The sequence below is a fragment of the Stegastes partitus genome, unplaced genomic scaffold (assembly GCF_000690725.1).
Source record: "Stegastes partitus isolate 25-593 unplaced genomic scaffold, Stegastes_partitus-1.0.2 Scaffold83, whole genome shotgun sequence".
In the NCBI taxonomy this organism is placed as follows: Eukaryota; Metazoa; Chordata; class Actinopteri; family Pomacentridae; genus Stegastes; species Stegastes partitus.
Genome location: NW_007577814.1, coordinates 857,420 through 880,004, shown reverse-complemented (window position 1 = coordinate 880,004; position 22,585 = coordinate 857,420). Strand labels below are relative to the sequence as shown.

Sequence of the window (22,585 nt, the reverse complement as noted above, 5' to 3'; positions counted from 1 at the left end):
TTTCTTGTTTGTTTTTTTTCTGAAAAACATTCGATTAAAACTTTGTTCAATGTTGCTGTGAATTTGTGTGAAGAACGCTGCTGTTCTATCTATCTATCTATCTATCTATCTATCTATCTATCTATCTATCTATCTATCTATCTGTCTGTCTATCTGTCTGTCTATTGGCTGCTGGCTATTGGCTGCCGGCGCTTGACGTGGGCGTTACGTGTGAACCAATAAATTAAAGCGACTCTCCCTTTCACTGGCTGCCGGAGAGAGAGAGGGAGGGAGAGCGAGCTTGAAAAGGTAGGCTGCGCGCTGCATCCTGGGTACATAGCTCCACTGTGATGCAGTGAGCCTGTTGTGTTGACTGGAAACCAAAGTAAAGTAAACGGGGGAGGGTCGGCTACCAGGGGGGAGCTCTCGGCGAGTTACAATGCGTCTTTCACGGTGCTGAACGGGTCCTCGAAGAGCCATGAGCCAACTTCGCCGGTCGCCTGGAAGCGGAGCGAGCCACTCTTGAGCCCCGAAGACGAGTCCGTTGCAGGCAGTGGGGAGAGAAGCGAGCATGAAGAAGCCGAGCGCCCCGCTCCCTGCTGTCGGCTTCACTGGGAAATGGTAGCGTGCTGTGGGAACCGCACTGGGAAGGATCATGGTCGAGAGGAGCAGCAAATTCTTGTTGATCGTCGTCGGATCCGTGTGTTTTATGCTGATTCTCTATCAGTACGTGGCCCCCGGGGTGATCAATTTCGGCTCCCCGCACGGTTATTTCACGGAAGAAGACGAGGGGGACATCTTCCCCACTCCGGACCCCCACTACGTGAAGAAATACTACTTCCCCGTCAGGGACCTGGAGAGGACGATCGATTTCCAAATTAAAGGCGAGGACGTGATCGTGTTTTTGCACATCCAGAAGACCGGGGGGACTACCTTCGGCAGGCACCTGGTCCAGAATGTCCGCCTGGAGGTCCCCTGCGACTGCAGACCGGGCCAGAAGAAGTGTACCTGCTACCGGCCGAACCGCAAGGAGACCTGGCTCTTCTCCCGGTTCTCCACCGGCTGGAGCTGCGGCTTGCACGCCGACTGGACCGAGCTCACCAACTGTGTGCCGGGGGTCCTCAACAAGAAGGAGAACAAGCAGAAGAACCTGAGGTAAACCTGGGAGATGTTTGCTTTATTTACTGCAGATTGCACTGAAGTCCAAGTGTGTGTGCTGGAGGTTGGAACCTGTAGCCTAGAATCTGGACTCTGCACGAACTCTTTGGCATATTTTCCAGCTTTATGTCCCTGAAACTTTTAAACTAAATGAAATTTTAAGCAGCTATTCACATCAAGGCTCTGTAAGGTCACTGGAGCCTCACTGAGCTCTGAGTGGTTCCTTCAGATTAAGACAAATACCCCAAATTACCCACACTACATTGAAGTCTGATGTAAAAACGTATAAATTAACAGCACAGTCCATCTACTTCTGCATGTCTTGGTCCATCCGAAGCAGCTTGTTCCTCCTGAGGCCACCGTAATAGGCCTAATGTAATGGTGAATTTGCAGCATTTCCTCACATAAAAATATCCAAACTCCACATGGAGCGAGTTTTTGGTCCAGTTTGTGCCACAAAAATGTAATTGTTGCACATGAAACACAACAGTGGTTATTATAATGGTGTTACAGCCTCATAACCGAAATACCACAAGCACGTTAAAATCCCCACAGGTTCCTAATGGATGTGACTAGTCGCTGTTTAATCAAAGGTTTCTTTCTTCGCTTGGATGGGATTCAGTGCGGTTTCGGATAAAAAAAAAGGAAAAGAATGACAAGGATCGTGGGCATCATCCTGAAATAGTGGGTTGATAATAGACACTGAGAGACAAACGTTGATTGACATTTCAACACGGCGCTGTCACTAATGCCACAGGAGCTCAGCGGTGCCTCTGACAATTGTTGATAGGTGCCAATATCAGGGTGGCCTCCCACTGAATCACATACTGGGAATTGGCTGAATTTACTCCGGCAGAGTGTAATACACCCAGACAACATTTCCACTCAGTAATAATCCCCTTGCTTTCGACTGCGAGGTATTTCAGACACGATGCACGTTCTTATTAAGTTATAGCCCATTTCTTGTGCGCGCCTCCCCATTGTTGTTGCCCACATATTGCATCCCTCACACAGACATATTGACGGCTGTATCAACTTCCATTTCACTGCACCCTTGTGGTTAAAGGGGGTGCGCTTGTCGAATGGGTTTCTGTGTCTTTGTGTAGCCTAAGGTTGCTCGATATTTTATTTTGGCTGCAAATGATCAATAGGACAAAGAGGGGTTTTTTGTTTTTTTGGGGGGAAATAGGTGGAAATTTGTGTGTCTGGCGGCCAGGCGCGGCGGAGATGTCAGGCCGGCTGCTCTGCTTCCCATGGCTGCCTCAAACTGGGGGATCAGTGCTGCAGGCTGGGCAGGGCTGGGCTGGGCCGGCGTAAGGGGGGAGAAGAGGGGGGACCCTGCGGGGGTTTGGCTCCGCTCTAATCCGGGTGATTATTACCGCTGGGACACACACACATACACACACACTAGCGCTGGTATTTGCTGCTGGCGTCAGTCCTGACTCCTGTGGTTTCCCCCGGTCAGAGGTGATAACGTGCTCGGCCATTCTGCATGGCGAGCTGAGATATCACAGTGGACGCAGGATAAACGGCCTTTCATCACTTTGTGAGCACTGTTTCAAAGCCTAAACTTGTGTGTGTGTGTGTGTGTGTGTGTGTGCGATTGTGTGCACCTGAAGAGGCCACGGGGAGCAGAAAGAGACAGGAAGGCAGAGATGAGAGAGGTTTAGGTGCATATGCATGACTGCAACGAGACGATCTCTTGCCTCAGGTGTAATCGAGTATCCGACCACTCCTGACAGGAGAAACGAAGAACTTTAGGCTTAATAGCGCCCTGAAGAAAAACAATGCTGCTGCATATTACACACAGCAACACTTTAGCAAGGAAAAGAAGTAAATCGCTGCAATGAGGAGCTCTGAAAAGTAACTCTCTGCCTCTCTCTCTGTCACGGTTTGTTCCGTTTCTTTTTTTTTCGCCTCTTTTTCTGTGTGTGTGCTTTTGTCCTCTGTCCTCATTGTTTGGTCCTCTTGTGTCATTGTGCTAATGCTAGGAACATTTGTCTCGAGGGCAGCGGCAGTGTGGTGAAGAGGCCACTGTGAAGTGTGGAAAAAAAAAAAGAAAAGATCATCTGCGTTCACAGGCCGCTCGTGTGAGATTTTCTTGGCGCAGCGTTGTTCCTGCATAGGTTCGAGATCAGCTGTGCATATTGTCAGCGTGGTGGAAATAAACAGTGTGTGACACGCTACGTATCTGCTCACTTTCTGGAGGAAGTGGTTCAGGGCAGAATCCGTGAGAAAGAGGAGAGCGCTTATCCAGAAATGTTTGACCATGCAGCAGCAGCAGCAGCAGCAGCAGCAGCCCTTGTGTTGAGATCCAGCATCTCTCTCTGCAGCTGTGTTCTCATCCAGCTGTCAAGTGGATTTTACACAAACGTTTCAAACGCTTGCAAAAATAAAATGTGAATTAGGACCATTTCCATCAGTTGGATTGAGGCGCATAAATACGCCTCCTGACTGTCAAAAAACACACACATCCACAGGGAGGAATTGAAAAAGTCAAGAAGAGATGAATATGTTTAAGAATTGATCAGCAGTGGACAAGTTACCAGTGACAGATGGGGAGTTTTACGGCCCAACTTGATGACAAAAACAAAGAAAAGAGCCTGTGTTGTTTTAATAATTAAACTTGTAAGGGGAAAAAAAATACCAGAAAACAAGTTTCTAGACACCAGGTTGACATGTTCGTATTATTTCTTTAGTCCAACCAACAGTCCACAAACAAAAAACATTCAGCTTGGCTATCACTGAATGCAAAGAAACTAACTGATATTCTTTGTTTGTCCAAATAACTCATTTACATAGTGAGTCTATTATCAAAGACTTTGCCTGTTAATATGTTGCTATCACTTTATTGATTAACCGACATATTGCTTCAGATCTAATGATGCTTTTATTGTAAAATTCAGCGTAGCAGCTGTTTAGTCTCACCACTTGCTGGCATTTGTGAGATTTCAGAAGCACTTCTGAATGTAAAAAAAAAAAGAAAAAAAATCCTCCCTTGAACTGTTTTGTATTGACACGGTAACATTTTTCAAGCCCAACTGTTATGGCTGGATTAGTTATTGATTCTGCACATGGGTCTATTGCACAGTTTCTTCACAATGTTTCGACTTCAAGGAAGCATAACATTTTTTTTTTTGAGACCTTGAAGAAATTGGATTGAATATGGTGTTTCCTTTTTTTCTTTTTTAAATTCAGTGCATCCTAAATTGTGAGAGGAGGGAAAAAAAATGCTACAATGGATTAGATTCAGCTTGGTCTGGTGACAAATGTGTCGGCTTTAGAGGAAGGAGCGTTAAGAAGGAGGCGAGCGGCAGTGAGGTGAATATTTGGTAACGGGAGAGACAGGTCTGTCTTTGATCGGTGATTAGATGGGATCCAGATGAACAGTGGCATTGTGGGAGAAGACAACTCGCGCGCTCAACAGTGCGCCAGAGCGGATTTGTCATTTCCCACCTCTTATATCAGTTTTAATGTTCTTCACTGATCCCACGGGACACACCAGTACTCGCACACACACATATTAGTACACACACTAATGAGAGCGTGAAACAAACAGACCTTAATGCAAGGCCTAAGATATGGGCCTTCTAATTGGTTAAGGAGGTTCCTATCACTTTACTCAAATTAAAACCACACTTTCAGATGGGGGATACCATCTGTCCTGTGCAAGTGTGTAAGTGCGCACAACTCATCGCTGTGTGCGCGCGTCTGCTTTTAATCCTAGTGTGTCATAGAGCATCTTAGTAACCAAAGTGATGGGGCTAATTTTACTGCCTCTATCTCGGTCCTCTCTCAAATCACTGCCTGTGTGTTTCTCTCCCATCACTTTCTCTCCCGCCTCCTCGTCATCCCCTCTGCTTTTTTGCCTCTAAAACACTTTCCCTCCCTCTCCTTCCATCCTTTTCCTCCCTCCCTCCCTCCTTCCGTCCATGATGGTGTCACTCTCTAATCAAACAGCAGGCTTGCTTTCCGCTTGGTGGCTTTATGGCCGTGGGGGGAGAGGAGGACTCTCTCTCTCTCTCTCTCTCTCTCTCTCTCCCCCTGTCTCTCCCTCCTTCACTTTTCTCACTCTCCTCTTTTTTCCTCCTCCTCTCCATCTCTGCCCCCTTGTCTTTCTTTCCCTCCTTTGCCATCTTTCTCTCCCCTCCTCTCCCTCCGAGCGTGACTACCGCATTAGAGGAAATGTCTTTTCATGGAAGATTTGCTGCAATTTCCAAAATGGCTGCTTTGCCTAATGGACAACTGCCTTGGTTCTAATGAATGATTACATGTATGGGTATGAAGGAGGGGGGAGGAGGATGGCGAGGGCAAAAGGGGGGGAGAGAGAGAGGGGAGATGGAGGCGATGAAGAGTAATATGAGGAAGAGGATGTGATGAGTGTGGGACAAGAGAAGAGCTGTCAGGGAATGATTGAAAAGATAAAAGATGGAGGGGTGAAAACGTTTAGTTTCATTGCTGGGGAGGGGGCTAGTCAATTAGCACGGTTGTCAAGCAGTGGGCATTACTCTTCTTTCAATAGGTCTGTTTCAGATTCACAGCACAAATCACTGCACTCTAAGATGGCTCTGTGAGTTAGTGTGTGTGTGCGTTGCGTGAGAGCGGATGCGTATGCATGTGGTAGCCCAGCATGATGCCATCAGCCAGCCAGCCAGCCAGCACAACCCAGAATCCAGATGAACTCCAGGAAGCTGCAGTGGCAGCCCCGGCTGATTGGCATATAGTGCAAATGCGTGTGTGTGTGTGCGTTAATGTCTATGTACGTGCACGCACGCACACGTTCATGTGTAGTCAGGCAGGTCGGTGTTAATCCAATCAGATTAGCCGGGTTTAAGCGCTGGCGGCCAGGCGCTCCAAAGCCGGTTACGTCCGCTCATCCTGTGGCTGTGGCTGCTCTGCGTTCTCGCATTCCCAACAAACATTCCCACATCACACCAAGCCAGTTATTCCCATCTTGTTTGCTGGGCTCAAACCAGCTCCTCTACTGGAAACCAATTGGGTTTACCACTGGTCAGTTTATACCTGTACCTGCCTCGTTTACCTTGACGTGAGCAGTGGACATTCAGGCATATTTTGTGACACGATGCTTTCCCAGTGCTGGAAACATTAGTCGTCTAAATGTCTTTTCAGAGGCCACAAAATTAATCAATGACAGTTTTTATGATCTGGTAACCACTGTGTATAATTTGGTAAACTACCAGTAACACTGGCTGGAGTCTTGTCTCTCATTGTAATTGTCATATTATTTACTTCTGTTTTTATTGGACTGGCAAATGTGGTTGTCAGTAAGAATAAGCTGTAATTTGGGCTCTGGTAATTGGTAGTAAGCTTTGGTTTTTCAGTCTCCTTGTTGCAGGTTGTATATGTATACAAGTTGTCACCACTTCAAAAAGCCAAAATTCTTTCTTCTCACTCTCATTTACCATAATAGGCTTGAATTTGTAAGTTTATCCAGTAATTAGCAAGAAAAAAAAGCAAGTACTGGTTAAATGTTTGAGGAGCATTTTTCAGCCTTGAGCGTCCCGAGACTCTGCAGATTGGTAACCACCGCTCTCAATTCATTCATAAAAGAAAAACAAGTGGTTTAATAAATAATGAGAGCCTTTAGTTTCAAGTTACATGGGGTTTCGCAATACAGTCCACAACAGCAGGAAGTGTATTTCATCCCTTCAGTTGTAGGTTCAGATGCTGTCTTTGTCTGTAAAGCGTTTTCTCAAGTTGCTTCCTAAATAAAACGGATATTTCCACATCGGTGTGCACCCTATCTCAAACTTTATCTTCAGAGTCAACGCTTGGTGAGACAGCAGATGATGCAGCAGAGCAAGTGACTCTTTAGGTTTCATTCTCCGGCGCTTCACAATACAGTGAAAGGATGGCCGACTTACTCGAAGTCTCACTCATAACAGGGTGAGATATGGCCCCTATGTGTTTTCCTCTTCAGTAGCTTGAGGCAAGTGTTGACAGGTCACTCTCAGAAACACCGCCGCTTCCTCTCGACTCCAGGAGTTCAACTCAGGTTCATCCTCCGGTCACCGTAATGTATAACCCAGGCTCATGATTCAGAGTTTAGCTCATGAGACTATGTGGATACCTCGGTTGGGCCCCTCCGCTGCACACTCGGGGCTTTAGTTTGACTCCGTGCAGACGTTTTGCAGCAGACAACAGTTTGGCTGTGGTTGACCGGGGATGTGGAAGGGCCTGATAAAAACCAAACGGCATCATAGTTGAGAGTTTTATACTGTCGGAGCAATATTAAAGCGAAACTGTCCAGAGCGCGAACCGGTGCGGTCGAGTCGAGATAAGCCTGTTGCGGGCATTGATCGGCCCCAGCTGTTTCACCTCGGCGCGCTGTAAAGACGGGACAAAAACAGGGATCCACTTGACCGCTGACGATTGTCTCCATTGGTGGTCTGTGAAGGGTTATCGTCGCTCTGCCTGCAAGCCTTCGTTATTGATTCCCCGCTATGGATCGGAGAGGGTTCTTTCATTGATTGATAAAACCTGAATGACACTAACATAGAGCAGAGCGTTCCCGGGCCCGCTCAGGATGTATGGCCAACAAAAAGGGACGAGCGGGGAGAAGAGAGAGTGGCAAAGAAAAGCAAGAGTGATGTTTCTTAATCATTACACAGCCTCTGTTACTCAGCGTGTCACTCTTTCTCTTCCACCCTCTGCTCCCGACTGTCATCTGTCAACCCCCAGCACCGCCACCAAAGTGATTCCGCGGCCCTGTGGACAAATAACCGTGCGGTGAATGATTAGCAGACATTTCTATGGCTGGTAATGAGGGGCGCTACGCTGCAGCAGCTCCGCCAACAGGATTACTGCCTATTGATTATCCTAACCTAGCATTAGCTTTGCTAGCTAAAAGCGACCGACTGATTAGTGGGCATTTCTATAGTGGCTAATGAGTGGTGCTGCGGAATGCTATGGTATGCTATCCATGAGAATGGGATTACAGTCTATTAATCAGACAAGAGGCTTGCTGAAGTCATTAGCAGGCCCCACGGCAAAGTCAGTGCATCTGTGGCTCTTCCTGGTTTCTAAATCGGGTTTGGCCTTGTCTCCGTTGTCTGGTCTCCTGCTACATATCGACCCTGAGTGTCTGTCTGTCTTTTAACACCCTCACCCCGCAATGCCCTGCTCTTTGATGGCACTTCTCATCTTTTGCCCCCCCACCACCACCACCCGCCCTCCTTCATTCTCCCTTCGTTCTTCTGAGATAGAGAAGGACAAAGAGAAAGACATCCTCGGGGACTGCTCTCTGCATCCATTAACAGCGCTGTCTTTTTCACGTCCCTGGATCTGACGAGTCCAGACAGGATGTGACCCGGGAGCTGCTCCTCATCTCGCAGCCCCGGCTCCTCTCATTTATTTGCAAACAAACAAAATAAATGCATCCATTTTCTGCATGCGTTGTGTTTATGAATAGATACGTCTATTCACGGAAGCCGCCGTGCGAGTCGGTGGGAAGCGTGTTTGTATGTGTGCGAGTGAGAGATGGCCAAAGGAGGCATGTGAACAGAGAAGAGAGGCTGACAGGCGTGTTAATTGAATTGTGGGAAAAATGCAAATCCCATACTGCCTCTTTGAATTAGGGGGAGGAGTTTCAACTGATTGGGACTGTCTCCTGTTTGGGCACACACAAACACAAACACACACACACACACACACACACAGTGGGCTAACTTTTACCAAATCCCAAAAAGCGAATGAACAGTAGCGTTGTGTCTTTTCCCCCCAATTATGCCTCAATTTTTCTGCCCATCATGCCATCCGAGGATCCTTTTGTCTGTTTGCATGTGCAACTGTGCATGTGAGAGTCCCACCAGAGGAACTAAAGTGCTGATGCCATTCATAGAAAGACGGAGTGGTGAGGGGGAAAAAAAAAAAACCCTGAGATTCCTCCTCCTGCTTATCCTTGGTTTGTCTGCTTGGCTCCAGGGCAGAGCTGTAGATCAGCAGAGTTGCTCCTTTCTTGAAACTGCACACGTTCTCACAAAGTATGTGTGCGTCTGCGTGTCCTTTGCCTTCATTTGTGCATTCAGGCGAGGGATTGCATGCGTCCCAGTGTGTGCCGTGTGACTCTGTGGTCTGTGTGATCGGAGTCCACAAGACTGTACATTGATTTAATTTGTGTGACTCTGTGTGTGTGTGTGTGTGTGTGTGTGTGTGTGTGTGTGTGTGTGTGTGTGTTTGGTAAACCACAGATGAAATGTGTCACTGTTGCCTACATTGCTGTTTTGTTCTGCCTTTTATCATTTCTGAATGATGGGATGGAAATACAGACTTTTTTTTCTGTGGTTAATATGATTCTTTTCAGTAATCATGTGTTTTAAGGCCTTAATTGGCACAATCAGACATATTGTCACTCAGAAAGCTTCTGGTAAAACGGCAGGATTTGTACGACAAAAGTGGTTTTACTCAAAGTCCACTCAGTCTGTGGTGCTTTTAGGTGCACTTCACCATCGCTTCTGAAGACCATTACCTTCGAAAGAAAAGTGCAGAAAAAGCTGCTCAGTAGACTTTGAGTTAACAGATAGAAGAAGTGTGGCTTCTTGTTTTTAAGATGTTCCTGTGGTTTATTACAAAACAAGAAAAAAAAACTGTCAGTTACCTAAAAGTCAACCTACAAGTGAACTTTGGTAAGGCGGTAGATTAATCAGACTGGTGTTACATAACACTTATCTTATCGTGACTTAAAAGCGGCATTCCGTTTGCTGATAACGGCTGTTTGTTTTTTTTAATAGTCAACCTGCAAAACAAGAAGACGCTTTCCAGTGGCGCTACTGTCTTTCCAGATACGAATAAAGATCCAAAGTCACAACATCGTATCTAGTTTGCCTTGTTCTACTAGTTTCTGTAACTCAGTGCCATGTCTCATTAAGTATTCCTGTCACCGTGGGGTTTACCGCCTAAGACATGGCAGTTTACCCGCAGTGATCAAGGGCTTATGAAATGGTGTTGGGTTTTTGTTGTCGTATTTGTTTTCGATCCCTATTTAAACAGGGTTTTCCTGCGTCGACTAATCATTTGCGCCGTTTGCTCAAGCATAAAAGAGGTTTTTGATAATCAAATGGTCAGAAATGGCAGGAAAACTCGCTGTCTTCGTTGTGTGATCTTGCTGCGCGGCGTGTAGTCAACCCCCAAAGGCCCTTTGTGAGCCAGAAATATCCCTGGTAAACATATGCTGTGAACAACACAACATAGCCGTCAGAAAGGGCCCATGTTAGTGGTTTAGTTATTTACATTACAAATGTCAGTTCTCTTTCTTTGCTTCTGCATTTTAACGCCCAAACTTTTGGTTTCACTGCAGCTTTCTCTCTGATAAAGAGCTTTTGCTCCATGTGGGGAAAACCATCTTTTGCTGTGGATAAATGGTTCAGACTTGATTATGCAGACGAACCAGATAAGTGTGCATTTTGCATCCATAGGGTTCATTATACAGATGGCTGAGTTTGCCACAGTTGACGTTACAACTGTCAAATTACAATTTGACAGCGATCAAGCTACAGACTAAGAGGTAACTAAAACGTGGCCTCACCTGGAACCCTCAGAATGAACTGTTGTTGACGCGAGCTTAGTTAGAAAGTAGGACAGACCTCTTCTCTAACCGGCAGTAAAGAGCAATTGAGAGAGCGAGGGAGTGTCACCAAGCTGAATAAAGGTCAGTGTTAAAGCTAATCCAGTTATACTATTCTTAGTGTCTCTTCAGCTCTTTGTCTCATGCCGCTCTGCCTCCTCCTCCTCCTCCTCCTCCTCCTCCTCTTCACCCCGCTCGACTCTGTGGATCTGGGCCACGAGTATGTAGGTTTCACCTTTCTTTCTCTGCACATTTATTCCCACCCCTCTTTCACCTCTGCTTTCCCCTTCTTTCCCTTCCATCTCAGTTCACGTCTCCCTTTCGCTCTGTCAGAAAAAGTTTTACTTCTTCCTCGTCCCCGCCACCACACTGTCATTTCGGGTCCCCGGCGCGTGTCAGCTTCCTCCAGAGAGAGGAAGTGATGTGTCAGGATGTGCCTTTATCTGCCAGTGATCTGATCTGATGTGAGATTGAGATAAACACGGGAGAAGTGTAGTGTTCTCCTTCTCTCTCTCTCTCTCTCTCTCTCTCACCCACCCTAGGGAAGAGTATGGCGGAGAAGCCTTCATTTTTTTCTGTCTGCGACTACTTTTTTTTTTTTCTTTCTCCCCCTTATGTTCACAGACAGAAAAATCTGGTGGTCTTGGAGTGATTGCCAAATTACAAAAGGAGTTCTAGGGAGCCGGTCTTTCAAACCTGCTCAGCCCGTCAATTCCTGGAAAAAAATCGACTTTGATACCTAATACGTGAAGCTTAGCAAGAAGTCTTGCAACTGTGAAATCACCAGTTTGATCCCTTATGATATGTAATATGTCTGCCGACAGCCTTGTGTTGTCTGTCAGAGCGTCTTTGAGTACGACGCTAAACTTCCACCTGCTACTGGTTTTATACTTTCTGTTAGGCTGTCAGATAAATGCAGAGAAATCTACTGGATCATTTCCAGGAGCTGCTACGCATGCAAAGTACGCTGCTGTGACATTCTCAGGCCTGGCGCATGAAAAAGATACAAAACATATCAATATTTCAAGTTTTGCCTTGGGTTGTCCTAACAAGCACATAGATTGGCTGTTTAGAGTTTAATAGGCAGAGAGAAGCCAGTCCCACAGAGACCAGACTGGTTTCAGGAGTCAGTGTAGTGTCTTAAATTTAAAAAAGCTTCTGTGTGTTAGAGTAGATACAATCTAATACACACTCATCAACCACTCATAAATTTCACATCAAGGCAAATATTTTAAAATCATTTGTCAACCGAGTCTGAACGTCTATTTTGAAGTGTATTTTTCACATTGAGTCAACAGCGAGCGTTGAGGCCATTCACTGCTCAAATCCTCTTCAACAATTCCCACCAGCCGCAGCCTAAATGCTAATTTCGGGTAAAAATCAGATGCTAATTGGTAAGAAAACCAAGCACTGGTTTGATAAAGTCTTAACATAATAATGGCACTAAATTAAAAGCAAGGGGAACAGCAACGTTCACAAAGAGAATGGATGACTTGCAACAAATTACATCTTAATCCATCCAACATTTCTGTAGGAACCACAAATGTCAGCCTCAGTATGGTGTCGGAGAAAAGTTCCAGGGTTTTTCCAGGCTCCGAATGGGCCAGTTAGTGTGATTGATCCACATACAGCAAAGACACTGAGTCTGTGTTGCTTTATTTGAAGGAAATCACAGCATTTTTCTGTTATTCCAAAGGATTTGATTAACAAAATGTTTTCTTGATTAAATCAAATCTGGTTACCAAACTGAATTGCAGGAAAAGGTGAGCCATTGGGGTTCACCCTCTGGGACTATGAATATTTGTAGAAAACTGTTCTGTAATCCATTCAGTAGTTGTGAAGCTAATTTACTAAAAGCAAAAAAAAAGTGCTTGTGTTGCTGGAGGAAGTCAGATGATGTCCGATAGTAAAAAGTTTCAGGTGTTGCATTAGAAGAAGCTCATGGAAGCTTCATGAAATCATCCTAAGTTCACCAGAAAGTTTTTACACTCCCTTGAGGAGGTGTTTTCTCAAAAAAAGAATTAATATACATAATGGGAAACAGTAACACCTTTTTTTTTTCCATTTGACTCACATGACTGATGAGCTATTTCTGCTTCCTGTCTTGTCTTCACCTCCAGACAGCATGAAACCTTCGTCGATATCAGCTGAACTGAAAGAGTAACTACAACTTTCCTGACTAAAAACAATTCCTTGCATGGCCTTTTTTTTCTTCTTCTTCTTCTTTCTGTTATGTTGCATATACCTTCACTTTCTGATAACATTATCCAGCCTGGTTTATCCTCTCCAAAGCATGAAAATAAGCCCAGGTTACATTTGACAATCATATGGAAACACTGCTATTGTATTTAATATTTAAGCCTAGTGGTGGACCGAGCAACATGCTGCAATTTTCATCTCTTGAGCTGAACCGCTAGCCAGGCTAAAACATGCCGGCCACGTCCCGCACAACTGCAAGATGTCAGGTGGCCGTGCAGAAGTTCAGAAAAGTCTAACTTAACAGTTTTCCAAAGTGCAGCTGCAACAATCTGGCAATAACTACTCACATTCATTTCTTTACTAGTTAAAGAAATGAAAGCACAGAGTTGTTTTCTACTGCGCCCAACTATTTAAAACCAAAGCATCCCGGCCGAGGAACACATCACTTGGGAATACTTAGGAGTAGTTTGTCATGTGCTAATATAGTGGCAACAGCCGAAAGTAACATCCCAATTAGAGCTGAGTATGTAAATTACATGCTTATGAGAGACGAGAGATATCCGGCTTCTTTGAGGCGAGCGCTGGATTATGTGTGCTTCTCTCTCGTTGAGTCTTCTCCCTGTGGTGGAAGGCGAACGCCGTCCAAAATTGGAGAGCCCAGAAGCTGATAAGACTGAGCCTTTGGTGGATAAATTAGGAGGTAGCAGCTACTACACTGGCTATTAACAGTCAGAGATATACTTAATTCATCCAGTCTTTGCTTTTTTAGTTGTTTTTTGTTTGTTTGGTGCCTAAATTAGTCTTGGCTGAGGATCTGGACGAATCAAGCCAAAACAATGACTATCAAACAGCCTTCTGAGTAGCTGCCTGTCACACTGCTGCCATCCAAATGTCACATTTCTCTGCAGCGGAAAACCAGGTAGCTCAACAAATGTAACTCGTATGAGCCGAGAGGAGCTCAGAGGTGTCACTGTGAAAGAGAAACGCGCCTCGACCGGTGTTCCGCGAGCAAAATGCAAAATATTTTTCTGATTAATTTAACCAGGGTAATCAGTTCAGAGCAAAGCTTTGTGTAAACTAAAAGGTCAGCGAGGGAAGCGAGATAGGAGATGGAAGATGAAAATTAGGTGGCTAATACTTCTAGAGACAACATACAAACAAAGAGAAATACCAAGGTTGTACGACTACGAGGCTAATCATTTGCAGAAGGAAAAACCGAAAACAATGCCCGCGATGCTACAAGAACAACAAGGAAACCACTCAGAGTAATTAAAGCCGAGCAGCAGCGTTCGGAGTATTGTTTCTCAAAAAAAATCCTCTCTAAGAAATCTATTGTTTCCCAGTGACCATAGCAATGAGGGCAAGAGAGCCGAGGTATTTGAGGCCCACAAAGACCCCCGGGGAGTCCCCGAAGTCCAGAAGGATGTCACCAACGCCGTGACTTCCCGTTTGCGTGATGTTGGCCTTTTTTGCATTTTCAGCGCCACGATGTAAATACTCGGAGGCACTCATGCAAAAACGCCGGCCCAATGCTCTCCCTTTCTGCCACACACATTCTGCCTCCGTCCTTTAGTAGACTTTTTTTTTTTATGGATGTTCGCTGTTTGACGTTTTCTCTTGTTGAATATAACCGCCCTCCCTCCCTCCTCCCGCCTGTCTTTTTCTCTTCCTCCCTTCCTTCCTTTTTCTCCCCTTCGCTCTCGGCCGTCTTTTGTCCGGCATCTCTTCACGCTTGACCAGCCTTGCTGTGACTCTTGACTTCAAAGAGCTACTTCATTCATCAGTCACTCATCAGGCAGAGAGGGCCATTCAGCGCTGCGCTAAAAGAGAGGGAGGGGACGAGGAGTGAGTGTATTAAAAAAAAAAAAAGAGGGGGAACGAGTGTATGAAAAGAGGGCACGAGAGAGAAAGAGGATCTGCTCTTGACCGCGGGGGACCTCTGGAGTCACAAAAAAGGGGGACACACACACTCCCACACAAGCAATACAGAGTCACTGTCAACTCTTAAACACTCCATCTCTTGTTTTTGGCGTGCAGATGCCTCCTACATGATCCCCTCCTTCTTTTTCCGTCTATCTGTTCATTCCGCTGTCGTTCCTTTCACTGGCAGCACAAAGGGGCGTCGGGGCCTGTTCCTTCCCGTAATCCCTCACTGCACCTGGGTGTGTGTGTGTGTGTGTTTTTTTTCTTCTTCAAATCTTTTCTGCGCAGCCACTCGCCAGTATTTCTAAATCTCACCTTCTGTATTTTCATTCCCTTTCGTGCTCACTGACATTCTCCCTCTTTCTCCCCCACCATCCCCGTTCCTCTGTATTTTGAGATGGCTGGCAAGCTAGTTTTCAGGTCAGTGGGAATTGCTATTGCCTCCCCTCTCAGCTGGAGTCTGGCTCACACTCAGCCGCACACAAACACACAGATAAGCGCACTTATTGTTCATCCCGCTCTCTTTGCGGTTTATGTGGACATGTGGTTGTGTGGTCTTGTATACTTGTAAAAAAAAAACAATGCATTCCTCCTTAGGTGTGACAGGCTCCTCTTGATCCCTCTTTTATCTCTTCATCATTCCATCTTTTGTTTGTGCTCCCCCCCTCCTTTCCCGCCCCAAGTAATAAGTCATAACTGAAAGTCTGTCGCGCTCTTTGTTCCGCTCGCCTTGGTCTGTTTTCATGGCTGTTCGCTTTCTGTACGAAGGAGAGCAGCTTTCTCTTTATGACTCACCTTGTTTGTGTGTGGGCACGTATATATGTAACCTCTTACCCAAATTAACCTTTCTCTGCTCAACAATCGGGTTTTGGATGTTTATTGCGAGACGAAAAAAATCTGGTTTTCTGTAAAAAACGCTCTTTTGATTTCAGCGACTAAAGATGTTTATCTTTCAGAAAGTGAAAGCAGATGTTTACCTGGTCTCGGTGCTGCAACAAGTGAGGGCTGAGTGATTATTTGCATTTTGCATTCATTCTGTATTAAATGTAAAGTATAGAAAATGGTTAGAAATCCTCGTTATTATCGTCTCAACCCAAATTGCGTTATTTTCATGGTCGACCGTCTGGCTAAACACGCCCGATTTTCAAAAAACAGTAATACTAAGAGGTTAAAACAAGATAGTAAGCTTGAAAAATGATTGACAAAGAAGTATATAATTCATTAATTGACTTCATCATTGAAGTTCTGAACCAATTTGTACATGACATCATTTAATATTAGGGGTAATTATCATAGTTCAGAATTGATTTCTCCTCAAATTTGCCTTCTGTGGGGCCAAAAAAAAGGATGTAAATGAGATAAGAGGGAAAAAAATGCAGCCAATTCCCAATTTATCAGATACACCAGTACTAAGGCCTCGCAATTAATCTAATATTTATCAAGATTTTGGCTTCTCACAACTAAATGAATATGATCAACTGTGATATTGATGTTTAAGATTCATGCACGCTCATTGAAAACTCTGCTCGGAGAAAACAGCCCATGCAGATCAGATCATTTGGTTTTAACTTGGGCAAATATGATGTCAAAACACCTTATTTCACTCTATTTAAAGCAATTTTGGGTAGTTTGTTTCTAGGAGATGCTCTACATTCGGATTTAGAAGAATTTTAAGTTGTATTTGATGCAAAGATTTGTACATTATTTAAATGCAAAAGTGCAATAAAAATCTCCAAATTCTGATTTCGGCCATAATTGTGCAAATCTAACTGCTACAAACGAATGCTGAAGCTCTGCATTAAACTCTACCTGTTATGAGCTTTATGGTGCTCGGTTTGTGTTGACACTGTAATAGAAGTGTGTTAATTAAGTTAATATTTGAGCTGCATTTAGCGTTGTGATGTATTGGGCTATATTTGCAGGCGTTTCTAATATTCTATCACTCTTGGTGCACAAACGGGGGACTGACAAAACATAGATTTGTTGCTCAGAGCAACGTAGAACCCTGTTAAACTCATTCAGCTAATTAAACGCCTGAACGCGTCTTAGGAGCGTCAAAACTATTGACATGTTGTTTTCGCCACTGCATTTTTAAAAAGCAAGGGAGTGACAGCAAACAAGAGAAATTGCACCCACCGAGAATCCATCAAAAGCTGGCACGGGGGAAACTGGCGCGTCCGCAAACCACAATGTTTGGATTTGGAGAGTCAAAAAACCATGTCCATGCGTGTGCAGCCTTTACTGGGCAAAGCTTCGCCGTGCACAGAACACACAAGCTGTCATGTGCCACTGCGCACCAACGGCTACGAAAAGCTTCGAGAGAGCAGGTGTGGAGACATGTATGACTCACAGGTCTTAATAAAGCAGGGGAGGTGTGGAATAGTTAATGAAACACCTAGTCAATTTCTTGTTTTTGTTACTCCGATTACCAGAATGCAAAAAACCCCCCCCAAAAAACGCTTATCTGCACATATGTACGCAACTCACACATGCATAGAATGACACTGGTTTTGCATGTTTTGATTAGTTCACGTCAGCGTGTGAATTATGTGCATACGCTCGCTCGCATGTGGAGAGTCAGTCAAGTTCTTGTACGTCTGCGAGCTGAGTAACGGACCTGCCGCGACATGCCTCGACAACACACATACTTGCACGGACACATTGGCACAACCACGGGAAGAGAAAAAGGATATTAAGGCAGAAAGACGGAGAAAGAGCTTTATAAAAAGCGCCGCGCGGGAGGAAATTGGAAGGGCGGGATAATTGCGTTCAAGTAGGCATACAGAAAGAGAAGCTGGGGAAGAAGGGAGAGACAGAGCGAACAGTCGGAGGTAAAAGGAGAAGAAAAAGAGAGGCAAACAGGGGGCAAGAAGGTGAGAGAAAGTATCTCTTCGTTTCCCCCTCCTCCCATGATGGAATGTTAATCAGCGTAAAGAGGTCAGCCCTTTTGGCGTTTCAGAGCGTGTGTGTGTGGGTGTGATGGGGTGAAAAGGTCGGACATGGCGTTCTGGCCTTTTGGAGCCTCGTCTGAAGTGCTCCGAGTGAACAACTGCACACCGGGGTCCATTAAAACGTCCTTTACAACTTTCTTTACAACGCACTCCCAGCCAGAAAAACAAAAAAAACGTAGACAAACAGTCCTTTGATTCATCAGTTATCGTGTTAGCAGAATATCACATTAAACATTCACTTCCCAGACATCAAATATCTAGTTGTGGAGTGGGGGGAAGAAAAGAAAAATCCATTGATCATGTTTTCATCTATAAAATATTAATAAGGTGCTTTCTTTTGTTTTCAAGTCCTCTTCCATCTGTCACTATTTAGTAAACGTGGCTGTCAGCCTGAGTAAGCACGGATTTATCGCTTTAAATCCAAACCTCTCAACAGACATACCTGTCGGCTTTTTTCCACACGTCTCCGAGATGCGTTGCCAGTTGGTTGGCTTTGGCAGGTGGGCACAGTGGGTTGTGGATAAGTAAACAGCTAAAAGCATCAAAATGTGCCATCCACGGAGGAGATTGAAAACATGTTGCGCATTTCATATTTTCATTAAAGGAGTCTGTGTAGGATTATTTCAGGGCAGCGATGGCCTCAGGGTGAGAGAAAAGGCTGTTGCGGTATTGACAAAAACATCATAGTTTGTTCCCCCCCCCGAATTGTGCACATTGGCATTTCGACCCAGCCTTTTCCACACTAAATTAAATTTCCACCGCTGAAAAATAATGCACAATGTATAAATAAAAAAGAAAAAAAAAAGTGCATTTGCGAGATGCAGCGCTTTAGGATTTGCTCGGTGTGAATAAACAGAAAGATTTTCTCCAGCATATATCTTGGTTGGTCAGTAGATTCTTCACAGCACCAAATTAAGTTGTATAGGAAACGGTGTGAAATAGTCTTTGCCTTCAGAAAAAAAAAAAAAAAAAAAATACAGCCTCGGGTGATTTGAAATAGCAGGAGTCAGTATTGAATTGCCTTTTCTTTATATGATTCATCCTGCAACCCCAATACAGAGGCAGACTCCAGACTTGAAGGTTGGAATTATGAGAAAATATAAACCCAAGTTATCTTCCTAAGGTTGTCTGTCCAGTTTAAACATGGTGGAAAGTGTCCAAGAAAAACAGCAACTTACTCAAAACGTACCATATAAATGATCTATTAAAGCTGCTGTATCTAGCATTTTATTTTAGCGAGTACGTCCACTAATGCACACAACAGATGGGCACAAAGTGACTGTAAAGGCCGTCCTTACGTTTCTATTGTGATGCAAAGTGGCGAGTTGAAACACTGGAAGTGGTTTTTGCCAAATGCAAAAGAGCTACTTTGTGCCGCGTTGTGTTTCGTGGGCTGGATCTACTCGGGTTTGTCGTCTCTCACCGACTTATTTTACACATTTCACACTGATTGCCGCATTTCTTGGGTCACTAGTCCAGTGCAGAGCGCCAGTTTGTGTCGCTCCGCTTAGCTTAGGTCATTTTTACAACTAAATCAGTTGGAGTAGCTTTTTCAAACCGAAAGTGCTTTTCAGTTTAGTGGGCCGTATAAGAAATTGGGCCATGCAATTTCACTTGGGACTGAAACAATCAGACCAGGACCTTGTTGAGGGGGCATGCTCAGTACGTCTCGCTGCGCCTCTGAAGTGGGAATCGTTTGGAGTGAGCTTCAGATCTCGCTGCCATCCATCTCCGAGCAGCGTGGATGAAACAGAAGCGCTCCCAGAAAACGTTCATGATGGTTCAATTAGCGCTTGAACCAACCATATTGTAAAACCGAGAAATTGAATAAAATGGGATGAGTTAATTATTCCGAATCTCATTTCATAAATAGTGGGATAATCCTTTGTTGTACATTAAGACCACACCAGGCTAAAATTTCTGAGGGGAGTGTGGTAATCAGCGCAGTGATCCACATCCGCTGCAGATGCTGATGCTTCATGTTTGTTTAGCTGCTAAGGAAGTCCTTTCCAGCTACAAATATCTGACTAACAAGGATCACAGGGGTCAAATCTGTTCCTCTCAGTCATCGAAAAGAGCCACCCAGAAAGTAGAGACTTTAACTTCATCCATTTGCAATCTGGAACAGAAACGTCCCAGTGTTGCCTTGACAATAATGGTGTCTGTGTTTTGTTGCTGTGCGTTTGTTTTCCATCTCACTGTATTAGGTCACAATGTTGAGAAGCTCGGAAAAATGCGATGACATCACCTTCAAAGTGTTTGATAAGGAAAGAACTGTAAGCAGTCACACAATCATAGAGGCTTTAAACAAAGTCACATGTTGGTTAAACATATTTGGAACAGAAAACGTAAGCATCCATTAAATATTACCCATAGTGCAGTGGTGGAGGACGTATTTCGCCCACTTTTTTTAAAGTGAAAGTAGTTGTGCTGCTCTATAAAAATTCTTCATGGTCAACTTGTAGCCACCCATGACGTGAGGGATTATTACCAGCGTCGTGGTTGCTTTTGCTTTCGATTTAATCTCCTGAATAAACTGGATGAGACAATCTGGCCGAGCTGTTTGCAACAGTATTCAATCAATCAGTCGCTCAGACTTTATCACCTTTTCATAGAGCTTAGTACAGCTCAAGGTGCTTCGCAGATGACTGATAATCCGATAATAAGACAATAAAGAAGAGGGTAAAATAAAGCCAGATTAAAAATCACCTGATTAAGTATTGTGCTGTGTTGTGCTGCGTTCCCAGGTCTGGATAATTACTTTGGGGAAGACAATATAACTGACAGAATTTGTGACCAAAATTACAAAAGACAGAGCAGGGAAATAGAAGAAGCTGCTTTAAGGCCTGTCATTACCCCACTGAAAACGCTGCCGGTGTGTGATGATGATCTAACTGCTTTGTTTTGCCTTATCAACAGTAAAGTAAAGCGTTCACGACTCAACCTTTGGACGGCTGCTTTTCTGACAAATACTTTAACTGTAGCTGATAAACTGTGACTCTGAGTGTGACCACTGACCTGTCTGAAGTGAAGAAAAGTACAAAGTGTGACTTGCTGGTAGATTCTGATCGATCCTGTCTCCATGAGGGGGATCATTTAGAATTAGAACTAACCATTCATGGTACTTGCACAGTTCTGTTTGTTCTGCAAGTGTAAATGTGCACAGGTCTCGTGTTTTGAAGACGTCTGGTGCTGCTAGTATTTAAAAAATTCAGAGGAAAGACTCCTGAAAGCAACTGGAACCAACAAACTAAACTTTGCCTGCTGTTTATGTCGTGTCAGTGAAGATGTGCATCATTGGTGTTTCATTGGTCTGAGCTGTTTTCTTGAGTGAAGTTGAATTTTTTTTTATCCACATTTCAATTCAATTCAATTCAATTTTATTTGTATAGCGCATATTTACAAGAACAAGTCATCTCATAGCGCTTCACAAAGGCAGAAACAGAAACACCCAACACTCCAAAGCATCTGGATTCCCTATAAGCTTCAGCAGTCCGCAACAGTGGGAAGGAACCCAAAACCCCCACAGGGGAAAAATAACCTCCGACAGAACCAGGCTCAGGGAGGGACGGCCATCTGCCTCCACCGGTTGGGTGGATGTAGGATGAATTATACAATTTAGTTTACAGTTAAACAAGTTATTAGAAGTTATTGTCCTTTTGTAACATGTAACATCATGGTGGGGCAGCAGGATGTAGAAGGTGAGGCCAGCGGCTGTAATTCAGGAGCTCCAGATCCAGATCCAGAGACATCCACATTTCAGTTTGCAATAGATGTGAAACTGTTTTTGGTCCACATACTGCGTCTTTTGTTTCTCTCTGTGATGTTTTGGGAACAATCTTGGTGCTAAAATGCGGAAAAAGTCTTCCCCAAATCGCTTTACACAACTTACTGTACCGTCACTCGCCTGTCTGTTAGTGTGACAGCAGGAAATTGGGACTTGTGCCACGTTGAAAGTGATACAGAAGTGTTACCAGGTCTGACCTAGTGAGATTGCTTATATTGAAAAGTGAGCTGGGTGCTCACTCAGACATGAAGCCTGCACGTTCAGCTGCCGTCAGATTAACGGAAAGGAGTGCATGTCTGAGAGTGGCTTTTGACTCCTGAGGGTTACGACGTGTCATTCATCCCTCACTCTAGCATCCGCCAGTCTTCGCGCTTGAGTTTTGAGTGCGTTTAGCTTGATGGTAACATTGCATTTTAATGCGTTAATACATATGTATGACCACACGCGGGTTAGCTTCGCCACATCTCCTTTTGATTAATTAAACTTTGAGCTGAAAGTGACTCCTTCGCACGCTCACCTACCACCGAAAACGCACCGCGTCGGCTGCTGTCGATACGTGGAACGGAGATGTGGTCCCTGTGGAATAGCAGATGTTATCTCTACCTCCTCGCATCTCTGTCTCGAGCAGTGTTTGTCAGCATCTCCGTCTCTCTATTTCTTACCTGTGCTCACTCATGTCATCTCTTCATCTCGCCGTGTCCCTCTCTGCGTCTCTCTTTCCGGCTCTTCTTCTCCCCTCCGTCAGATAGAAGCCGACAGCTGCCATCAGGCTTATTTCAGGCACTGGCACTCACACGCACGCATACACATCCGCCCGCTCCATCTCCTCCCCTTTCACACTTTCTCTCCGTTTGCCGCCGTCTCTCGTAATTCCTCCGTCCTTCTGTTTGATTCCATCTGAACGTACCTGCTTGCGAGCGAGCGAGCGCGGCGTCCAAGTTGGACCGCCTTCTGAAGCGCCGGGCCTTCACCACCGGCAGAAGATCTGGAGGGAGACCAAAGCGA

At 44.8% G+C, this 22,585-nt stretch overlaps 1 protein-coding gene across 1 annotated transcript in view; it reads left to right on the top strand.

Annotated features, from left to right (window-relative positions):
• Nucleotides 1-349: 349 nt before the first annotated feature.
• hs6st1a (heparan sulfate 6-O-sulfotransferase 1a) overlaps nucleotides 350-22,585 on the top strand; it is a 61,515-nt gene continuing 39,279 nt past the window's right edge. The window contains exon 1 of the mRNA XM_008276939.1: nucleotides 350-1,134. Within this exon, the coding sequence (XP_008275161.1) occupies nucleotides 635-1,134 (500 nt within the window). The 5' untranslated portion in view covers nucleotides 350-634. The remainder of the gene's footprint in view (nucleotides 1,135-22,585) is intronic.